This window comes from Brassica oleracea, chromosome C9 (genome assembly GCF_000695525.1).
Source record: "Brassica oleracea var. oleracea cultivar TO1000 chromosome C9, BOL, whole genome shotgun sequence".
In the NCBI taxonomy this organism is placed as follows: Eukaryota; Viridiplantae; Streptophyta; class Magnoliopsida; order Brassicales; family Brassicaceae; genus Brassica; species Brassica oleracea.
This window is the reverse complement of record NC_027756.1, coordinates 22222076-22232453: the sequence shown is the minus strand read 5'-3', so window position 1 is coordinate 22232453 and position 10378 is coordinate 22222076. Positions and strand designations below refer to the sequence as shown.

At 37.2% G+C, this 10378-nt stretch overlaps 2 protein-coding genes and 1 pseudogene across 2 annotated transcripts in view; all 3 read right to left on the bottom strand.

The window, feature by feature from the left end:
- Window positions 1-932: 932 nt before the first annotated feature.
- LOC106313849 (ureide permease 1-like) lies at window positions 933-3269 on the bottom strand. The gene is made up of 7 exons (XM_013751770.1): window positions 3149-3269; window positions 2519-2786; window positions 2279-2417; window positions 2047-2200; window positions 1844-1967; window positions 1392-1766; window positions 933-1303 (listed from the first exon to the last, which is right to left on the bottom strand). Exons 2-7 carry the CDS (start codon window positions 2744-2746, stop codon window positions 1151-1153), a joined length of 1173 nt encoding a protein of 390 aa, XP_013607224.1. The 5' UTR covers window positions 2747-2786; window positions 3149-3269; the 3' UTR covers window positions 933-1150.
- A 605-nt stretch (window positions 3270-3874) lies between these two features.
- Window positions 3875-4549, bottom strand: LOC106314572 (annotated as a pseudogene).
- Window positions 4550-5520: 971 nt separating this feature from the next.
- Window positions 5521-10378, bottom strand: part of LOC106316055 (ureide permease 4) — a 9335-nt gene continuing 4477 nt past the window's right edge. The window contains 5 exon segments of the mRNA XM_013753918.1: window positions 5521-5682; window positions 5767-6141; window positions 6281-6399; window positions 6465-6511; window positions 6612-6795. Coding sequence (XP_013609372.1) covers window positions 5521-5682; window positions 5767-6141; window positions 6281-6399; window positions 6465-6511; window positions 6612-6795 — 887 coding nt within the window.

Genomic DNA, 10378 nt, shown 5'->3' with positions numbered 1-10378 from the left:
TCTAAACCCTAAACCCTAAACTCTAAACCGTAAACCCTAAATCCTAAACCCCACCCTTTAACTCTAAACCCTAAGTTTGTGACTTTTGATAAAACATTAAGTGCTATTTTTGTGACTTTTGACCTTGAGTGCTAGTTTGGAAACATAATTTAGTGCTATTTTTGTTTTTTTCTCATAAATATAAGCTTATGATAAATTTTAGCAATTTAACATTTTAAAATCGAAAATGATAAAAATTGAATATTAAAATATTATTTAAAATAATTATAATTTTATAAATTAAAACTTTTGTTAAAATCATTTTATAAAAAATTGATTTTTATTTTAAAACATATAAAAATATTCTCTAACTCTTTCTTTTTTTGGTTCACTCTGATGAACAATCAGAGCATAGAGAGAAGTAGCCAGTGCCGTGGAACAGAAGTCTTGGTACACTGAACTTCTCAGCAGCTCCAGTAGCCCACTGAAAGAACATGTCCGCGAAGACAGTTCGGTCGCATTGTCTGGAGGAGCTTCACAAGCTGGTCTTTGAAGTCGAGAAAGAATTATAAGGATCATGTAGTGTCTATCATCAATGTTGTTTGAGGTGAAGAAATCAGCGTTTTCACATCGTTCTGGTAACCCGAGCTGCACATAAGGGGAATCCAAGAATAGAATTCAGGTCTTGAATGTGCCAGTGGGTTTTTGTAGGATCATGGAGTTGAGAGGCGTGGTGAGGATTGTGGATTTAGATCCTCTTCTTGAGGAAACCTTAGCCATATCTAGAGTTGGTATCATGAGCGATGAAAGGGGAGAACATAACATGGAGCTTATGAGGAGCACTACCCATTATCAAGAACATAACAACGTCTAAAAATAATCATATCAAATACTATGTTTAAGGTCCATGTTATATCAAACATGTAAACATAAAATTGATGTTGAAAGATAACTAAGAGGAAAGAAACCATCTTAACACTTTTGAACATGCTACAGCCATTAGTGAAGGTACTTAATATTCTTTTAGGGCTCTTCTCCATCCTTAAAAGGACAGTTTCAAGAGCTAATTTCATGGACTAAAATCATGACAAGTTCATGAACTAAAACTGTGTTCCTTTTAGTTTTAGCAGTTGAAATTGTAGATGTTTTCTATGTGAACTCCTTTCTCAAATCATATTCTATGTCCTGATGAGGCCATAAGAACTGCAACTGCGACAATGAACATGAAGAGCATACTAATAAGAAGAACATATGTTCTTCTCGATGATCTTCTGTATTCTCCAAACAGCAATATCCCCCAAAACGTACTCACAAGTGGAAGTGCCTGAAACCCATCAAAAGATAAGTTTGTTTGCTTATTTTTTTCACTCTTAAACCACTGAACAGAGAATAATATTTTATGAAGTCTAAACCTGAACAGCGTCTGCAGCTGCATAGCCTGCGGCTTGACCACCCATGAACTGAAGACCATTACCAAATCCACAGAGAAATCCAGCCAAGAAAGACCATCCTCTACCGTTCCAGTCATTTAGGTAAGCCTTGAAAGAAGATCTTGGGAGACCAAGTACAGGCCAATAGAGAAATCTGATGTTTAGTATCAGAGCAATCACAAATGCAGAGATTGAGAAGTAGAAGAAAGCGGTGTACACGCTGAGTTTTGGAACCCCATGTTTCAATGTGTGCCACTGATCGTTTGTAGCTAAGTTGAATGCAGGAGAGAACATGGAGAAACAGATACCGGCAAAGAAAGTTATTGCCAGTCCAATTATTGTGCTTTTCCCAAAGACCTATCAATGCAAATCTTGATTTTTTCAAGAAACTAATAGCCATATGATTGTACCTAAAAATGAAAATATTGTTTCACCTTTATAGCTCTCTGTTTCTCAAGCTCTATAAGAAAAGCTGCAGTCCCTTCTTTTGCTTTCTCTTTCCCTAACCCGCTGTTTGCATGATTTGTCTCTATTTGGAAAGAAGAAGTAGTCTCTAAACTGAAACAAGATCAAGATTAGTTTAAAACATAACCAAACCAGACCAAAAATAAAGAACTAGTTGTGAATGTTGTTCAACCTATTGAAGTTTTGGAGTTTGGATTTGTTATCAGCTGCATTTGACTTATGAACAGCAGAGCCGAAACAAACTGCTATCAAGAAACAAGCGGCGCCCGGGAAAAGGATCTCAGCTCTGTTGATTCTATCATCCAAGAAATAGTTCAAAGTTGTGCCTATTCAAAAACAAAACAAAAATGTTGATGAGAAGAAAGAATCAGTTTAAAAGTAGTTTAAAAGAAACAAGAGTTTACCAATAACTACAGTGATACTAGATGTGACGACTTCAGTGACTGATAAACCAACAAAAGCCCAAGCATATTGTGTCGCTAAGTTTCCAAGGCTAAGAACTATTCCTCCAGCCATTGCAAACATCACAGACTGCCAATTATCCTATTATCAAAAAAAAAAATATATGCATTTTAACAAATACTAATCCAACAAATTTTTTAATGAGATGTATGTATATATGTCTATATGGATATGTAACTGACTTGAGAAAGCTGTGTAATGAAATTTGGTCTGCTTGGACCTATTTGGCCTAGTGTGAACGCTATGATCACTGCAGCCAACAGATTTGTGATTGTGTAGTCAAGATAAGTGTGTTGAGGAAGCCGGCCACGTCTTTCAGTTAGAGTCATTATTGCTGGCCATGTCCCTAAGAAGAGAAGAGCCAAGAGCATACAAGCGATTGCTCCTCCTTTGCTCTCGATCATATACATCTTTTCACTCTCTATGCATACTATAAAATCACAAAAACTGCTGCAAAGAAGAAGATTGTAAGGTTAGTAGAGTTCACGGAAGGTTCCAAGAACAGAACACCAAGACACAAGCTGATACAAGAAGATATAAATAAAACTCAAACCTCTGTTTCACCAAATTTCACTACTTTCTTGATCTAAAGCAAACACTCTTCACTATTCTTGTGTGAACATAAACAATATTAAGATCCATCAAATTCAAAGTGAGGGTTGTAGTTCTATCAAAGATCTATGAAAATCTCAGGAAAACTGACAATATACATACAAGAGAGAGAAAATCTTTTGGATTACTAGAGAAGCAATAAGAAGAGAGACCAAAAAGAAAAAGATCTTTGACTAGTGGATTTCTTGAAATAAATTTACCTTTTTGAAGCTTTTGTCCTTAAGTTTGATTTGCTCAAAAAAAGTCCTTAAGTTTGATGTATAACAACAACAGATGATAACCAGAGAACAGAGAGAGGACAAGAAAGAAAAAAGTTGCAAGTTTTAGTTTAATTATTTGCTTATAGAGTCCCATTTGATTGGAAGATTCAGAATTTGCTTGCGGCTGTGATACTACTGGCAGGCCCATTTGATAGAGACATCTCCTTTTCTATTTATTTTAAATAATATAATTTTGTAGAAAATTGATCATTCTTGATTTGCGTTCAGATTAGATTTTTTTTTTTTTTTTGTTTTTTTGCCAGTTCCGTCACAGTCAACGACTGACATAATCATATCTTCATTCGGAAAAGCATGCTGACTACTAAATCATTCAGAAATCAAAAACTAAGAAAACAGAACAAGCCAAATATACATAACAAATGTGCTAACTAGCATGAGCCTCACGTTGCAACCTTAGCTAAGTCCCCTTTTAGGCTCTATCTTGTATCTACTCATTTATCTGCTAATTTACTTGGATATACACTTTTGATTATATTTCAGTCCTGAATTAGTAATACTGACATGCAGGGCCGTTCCTAGAATATTTAAGACCAGAAGCAAAAAAAACAAAATGTGGCTGGAACTGTACCAACTTATGGACGAACCTGTGATCTGAAGAAGGTGAGATGAGTGCGCGTTGCCACTAAACTAAAGAAGAAATATAGATTATGTGGCCGAAAAGCCGCAAGCAATTGCTTTATTCGCTTGATGCCAGGGCCGGCTCTGGTCAAGAATCCGTCCGCAACCTAACCTGGATAGATCAGAATCACCAGATCCGACCACGTTAATCAACGGGTCATCCGCTCCGTTTACGCTATTCGGACTCACGGTTCTCCAGCCAGCTTCAATCATTTTCCTCATGGCTTCATCTCTTGTCTCCAATTCATCCGGCGGAGTCTTCCCCCCAGAAGTACAGATGAATCAAGATAGTGCTCGAAGGGCTAGATGATGCGTCATGTTTCCTCCGGCGCTATCTCCGGCGAAGAACACGTTCTTGAAGTCGGCGTGGTTGTTTATCTAATGATCTGGTCCAGACTTAGTGATATGAGCGAACACCCACTTCAGAGCATCCCACGAGTCTTCGTACGGGATCGGAATCGGAAACTCCGGCGCACGACGGTAGTCCACTGACACCGCTAAGCAGTTTTCGGCGGCGACGGTTGAAGTGAGGAAAGTGTGATAAAGTCGGTGAGAATGCTGTTTCGACGACGAAGCCACCACCGTGGAAGTATATGCGGATGGAGAGGTTTTTCTCCGGTGAGTAGACTGAGTCTTTGGAAAAGACGCCGTTTTGTGGATCTAGAGACGGTGGGACAGTTGTTTCTCCTAACATACGCTCTATGCGGCCATTCTTGGACTACAAGTAAACTTTTATAAATAAGTGATTCAAGTTTCGTTTGATATAATACTTACTTTAGAATAGGTTTGGTTGAAACCGAATGAGTGTATGTATATATGGGTGCAAGTGTGCAACAGCTTATTCAAATATGTGGGATGCAAATAATTGGACTAAATGATTTCATCTGGATCACTAGATGTGACTTGTGAGAAACAGTTTTTCCTAATGATTATGTGGAGGAGAATAACTCAGGCGCACAAGAGAAGTCTTTAAATATTTGTCACTCATCACTGTAAGTTCAAATGAGGTCACCATCAGAGTATCAGTTAACAAAGCCCTTTCTTGATTTATTTGGGAGATACGAATTCCTTTTACATTCCTTGTAAACTAAGGCTACTCCAGTTTGTAAATTTTATCGAACTATATGAGTTCCAGTCATAGCTTGTAACGGGTACTTCTTAAGTATAATACGAGATGTTAAAAAAATTATCATTAACAAGTCCTGGCGAGTATATTGTTCGAAAGAACGTGCATGATTCCTTTGGCTATATAACAAGCCTCAAATTCACCACTTTTCTCGGATCACATCACTTACATTCGGCATCGCAACACGGGGCATATGTTCATTATGTGGACTAATTTATCATTGATTTAACTGAAGTTATGAATCTCTCTCATAAGTAACTCAGAATAATATAAATCATGAATTATTTGAACTTTAAAGCATTGAAATTTGAGTTACGTCGTACAGTGTTATGACTAATTTACAACTTTAAGTTATATTTGAACTTATGCATAACACGCAATGTTATTCAGATAAAGCTATAAGTAGAACGAGAAAACTATAATGTACTTTAGAAATATACCAAATATTTTCCAACTTGATTAGAAAATAAAAATAAACGCAACATTCGATTATTGATATTCACAACGAGCCCTCAAACGTATAGTAAAACTATATAAGAAAATGTCATCATTTCCGGTGACCACGGCGACCAGAAGACGCCATGAGAATGGCCACTGCCGCCACAAACATGAGCAACATGCTAACGAGAAGTACATAAGTTCTTCTGGACGATCTCCAATACTCTCCAAACAAAATTATACCCCAAAATGTGCTCACAAGAGGTAGTGCCTAATAAAACCAAAACAAATGACACTCATATACTCAAAATCAAACCAGTATGAACAAAACTAAACCAAGAGATCAAAAACTAACTTGGACAGAGTCTGCAGCCGCGTATCCAGCAGCTTGACTTCCCATAAACTGCAAACCATTACCAAACCCACACAAGAAGCCAGCAAAAACAGCCCAACTTCTACCTTTAGAGTCTTTTACATATTTCTTAAGCGATGATCTCGCTAAGCCTGCCATAGGCCGGTAAAGAAAGATGAGGTTTAGAATCAGAGCGATGAGAAAACCCGCGATGGAGAAGTAGAAGAAGGCCGTGTAGACAACAAGCTTAGGCACGCCTTTTGGCAATGTGCTCCATTGACCGTTTGTTGCCAAGTTGAATGCAGGAGAGAACAAAGAGAGGCAGGTTCCAGCGAAGAGCGTTAAAAAGAGTCAGATCATTGTGCTCTTTCCAAAGACCTGCCAATGAGAAGTTTTTTTCTTAACACCAACCAAGAATATACTCTCCTTTTGTTATGCAATCTTGCATAACAAGTTTCGAACTTTGAGTTCAAGGTTTCGAGTTTTTTTTTTTTCTCTTTGGTCAATGTGACTGAACCTTGATTGCTCTTTTGTTCTCTAGCTCTACAAAGAATCCTGCCGTCCCCGCTTTCGCTTTTTCTACTGGTTGCTCATGAGACTCGAGATCAGTTTCCTCTGTTAAGGGTAAGGACAAACCTAAGAATAGATCATAAGATCATCACAAAGTTTCTCAATCTTATAAAATATATAATAGGGTTTACCTTTTTCAGGGTTGTCCTCACCTTTTTTAATGGAAGAATAGAAATCCCTGTGAAATTTTTAAATCTTTAAGTTAACATGTTACTCTTGTAACATCCTACAGCCCTATTAGAATACAATACTTCGGAACTACTTTAGCATCTTCTTACCCTTCCCTGTGTATCCCAGCTTTATACTCGCTAGGTAAAGACTCTAGTTTAGCTTTGACATCAGTTGCATTAGAATAGTGAACAGCAGCGCCAAGGAAGACAGCGATCAAGAAGCAACCTACTCCCGGGAAAAGAACCTCCGCTCTGTTTATCTTGTCGTCCAAGAAATAATTCAACGTGGTTCCTATAGAACTCACCGTGACATGCAAAAAAACCAAAAACAACATCAGTGCTTGATTCATAACGTTGAGATATTATTAACCTTTCCGTTTGTTGTCTGAAAATATTATATCAAAAAATTATAAATATTTCACATCTATAAAAATGATTTTTTTTATTCTTAATTTGATTTCAACACCTTTCACTTTTATTCTTAACTGGAGAGATCCGCGTTTCGCGCGGAGTTTTTGACTTTGTATATGTATATTATATATGAGATGTGTTTGGAGTTGAATAGTATAAAGGAGGTTAAGGCCGGGGGTGCTTCGAGCATCATTATTCGGATTTGTTACGAGGGTTTCTTAAATTAATTGTGATTTTAAAAAAAGAAAATTACCTTTTAATAGAAGAAACGCCGCTTGATTATGGGAAATAAGAGACGTCGCTTATGGGACACGCTTCAAAGTCTGCTCCTCTCTCTCATCTCTCCTCTCCTCTCATCTCCTTCTTCGCCGGTGTAAAGTCTAAAGAAGAAGACCGACGGTTCACGAATCCTGATCCTTCGACCTCAATTTCGTTTTACTATCTTTGTACTGAGTTTTTTGCGTTCCTATTGGTATAGATTTGAAACGCAAGAGAAGCCTGACATTCGTGGACGTTGATCATCATCAGAACCATTTGCCACAAGCCCAAACCAGACCATGTGAGTTGATTTCGTCTCTCCCTCCTCTGTAATTCTCAGATTTTGAATGATGAATTGATTCTCTTCTGCAGCGATTGATGCCAAGACCTCTGAGTTTGCATCTGGGTTTCTGGGCTTAAGCTCAAACCAATCGTCATTGTTTTATTCTCACCAATCGCCATTGTTCAGGGTTTTGTTCTTCTGGTTGAACACTATGAAGAAAGTTGAAATTTTTATTGTCTCTGCTCATACACTGCTTTATTTCTGGTGGTAAGTTCAAAACTCTAATCTTTTCGATCATTAAAACGTTTCTGAGCTTCTTCTAAAGTTTACTTATTCATTTGATTCGTGTGAAGTCTGCTGATCCACAAACGTGTCCTGCGGAGTCGGGAGCGAAGTGTAGCGGTTCTGGTGATTGGGAAGGAGAGTTCTTCCCTGAGATCCCTCACATTAAGTATGAGGTAAGCAGTGAAACTATAGAGTAAGTACTAGTTTATCTGCATGTGTAGTAGATTGATTTGGTTGTTAACGACTTGTTACAGAGACTTAAGAGCAGTAACCCACTTTCTTACAAGTGGTATAGCGCAGAAGAGGAGATTCTTGGCAGTAACCCACTTGCTTACAAGTGGTATAACCCACTTGGTTCATCTCTTCTTCTTCTTTGGTGATGTTTATAGTGTGTCAATGCTACTTGTAGCTTCTCCACTCCCATTTTTAATGCAAGACGTGGCTCACGTCTCAACTTGACTTGAAAGGATAAAGGTTTGTGTATTTATCTTTGATATGCTCTCTTGCATGTGAGGATCATTTTTGTCTCCATCTCATTCTTATACTTGTCTGTGAATCTGTTTTCTATTCCTCTTAGAGAAAGAGCCTGTTGATGTGCTGCTAAACTTTGATTAGGGTTTAGTTTATGCGTGCTGGTTAAGACTTAGTTATGACATTTAGGTTAATGTGGACTTGCATTATTCTTACCGGGTAGACATAAAGGTTTGGTTTTTATGGAAACACAACAAAGGTGCAATAGCATGAACTAGACAAGTCTAAGTAGGATCATTGTGTTTTAAACAACTTGGGATTCTCATATGTTCTGTGTTTCTTTCAACAGGCAATCTGCAGAAGATGTCAGAGATGATGGATTCATTTGAGAACCAGTTTGTGAATATGGAGGTCCAAGCTGAGTTCATGGAGAACGCCATGGCTGGTTCAACATCATTGTCCACTCCCGAAGGCGATGTCAACCACCTGATGCAGCAGGTAACTGATGACTATGGTCTTGAAGTTTTTTTTTTTCTAATCTTTGTTTTTAAGTTTTTTATTTAAATCTATGTTTAAAATGTTATATTTTATAATATTTTATTTAATAAATAAATTTTATTTTTAATTAAACAATGTTAACATTTTTTTTTAAGAACCCCTAAATAAGAGACTCCCATTGGAACACAAAGATTATGGTGTCTCTAAAGTAGGTTTCTTAAATAACTTTTAACACTTAAAAGTATTAAAAAAAAATTAAGAGACCCTAAATGGATTTTTGGGATAATGATGCTCTTATATTCCTACTAACATATCTCATATTACACTATTGAATGTTGTAGAGCTTCGATGTTTTGTATGTGTTTTCCACAACGGATTTACAGACACAGCTACTTGATTTGTTGTTCATGTGATGCCGGATATTGAAGGGCCCATCATTTTGTCGTTAACGCTATAAGTAATGGTTTAGCATTTGTTTGGGCCTTTGTTTTGATAGCAGAAGAACGTGGACTTTAAGGTATTTTAAAAATGGCAGTGAGAGTGTGTATTTGGTTGTTCTTGATGCTATCAGTATCACACGTAGAAAATTGTGAAAATTTTATTCATGTGTTAGACTGGATTAATAATTGAACGTATGTTACATGGGGAAGGAGAGAATATTGATTTGGAATAAACCATGTTCATATACTGGTCATACAAATCTATTTCTGAAATAGTCTAAAACAGGGATGAGATCACCAACGTACTGTTCGGGAATGTACTGTCTGCTAGTGGAGTAAATAAACATCGTAAATAAGCTTCAATATCTCCAAGGAGTTCCACTTGTGCCACTGTGTTCTGGTATTTATGGATTTTTCCACTAAAGGTTATCCTTAGTCCCTTCATTCTCAAAAGCAAAACAAAGGAAATTCTAGTTTCCTGCCTTATACTAAAATAGAAAGATAGGTCCTGGTTACCAATTGTTGAACATTTTCTTCTCTAATTTCAGAAGGTAAGCTGCATATGCGTAGTTGATTTCTTGAGCTATGCATGAATGTAGTTATCTAAACTTTATGTTAGATTCTGATTGCCATTTTATGTCTCGCTCTAGTTTAGTTATGAGAAGATATGCCATGGGTTTGTAACTTTTTAAACATCAAATCGTAAGAACATATCGTTTGTTAAAATTGGGGATAAATTATCTATAATTTCAGTATATCAGATTTTGCATTTGGCTCAGTATTAGTTGGTCTTCTCTCTCTCTCTAAAAACCCTCTGTCTTCTCTCTAGCACATCTCAGATCTGAATCGTGTTTCCGGCTCTCCAAGCCACCGTCGGCCAGGTTTGTTTGTTTATTTGTTTCTTTCGTGTTGTAGTTTGCTTCTAGTCTCTCGGTTGTTTAGTTGGCTTTGTTTTTGTTCTTTCAGTTTTAGATCTAAATCTTAAATCCATTCGTTGAGCTTTTGGTTTTGGTTGGTGCTGATTAAGGAGTCTTTGAACATGCATGGATCTTTGTATCTGGTGTTTTTGGACCTGGTTCTTCCCCACCGTTTGTTTGGTAACCTCTTCCTCAACTGTTTCTCTGTTCGTTTGCGATTTCACTGTTTATGTGGTCTCGAACTGTTGTTGTGATTGGTGGGTTCAGAAGGATGCTTAATCGTTAGAAGGTGTTGCAAAAATTAGGCCTCTG

What these genes read in the sequence shown, in the direction of transcription:
- LOC106313849 (XM_013751770.1), bottom strand. Translation starts at nt 2,746, where the DNA reads ATGTATATGATCGAGAGCAAAGGAGGAGCAATCGCTTGTATGCTCTTG. An exon ending in AAACTCCAAAACTTCAATAG is followed by an intron (nt 1,968 to 2,046) that starts GTTGAACAACAT and finishes ATCTTGTTTCAG; the next exon opens with TTTAGAGACTACTTCTTCTT. An exon ending in CAGCTGCAGACGCTGTTCAG is followed by an intron (nt 1,304 to 1,391) that starts GTTTAGACTTCA and finishes GATGGGTTTCAG; the next exon opens with GCACTTCCACTTGTGAGTAC.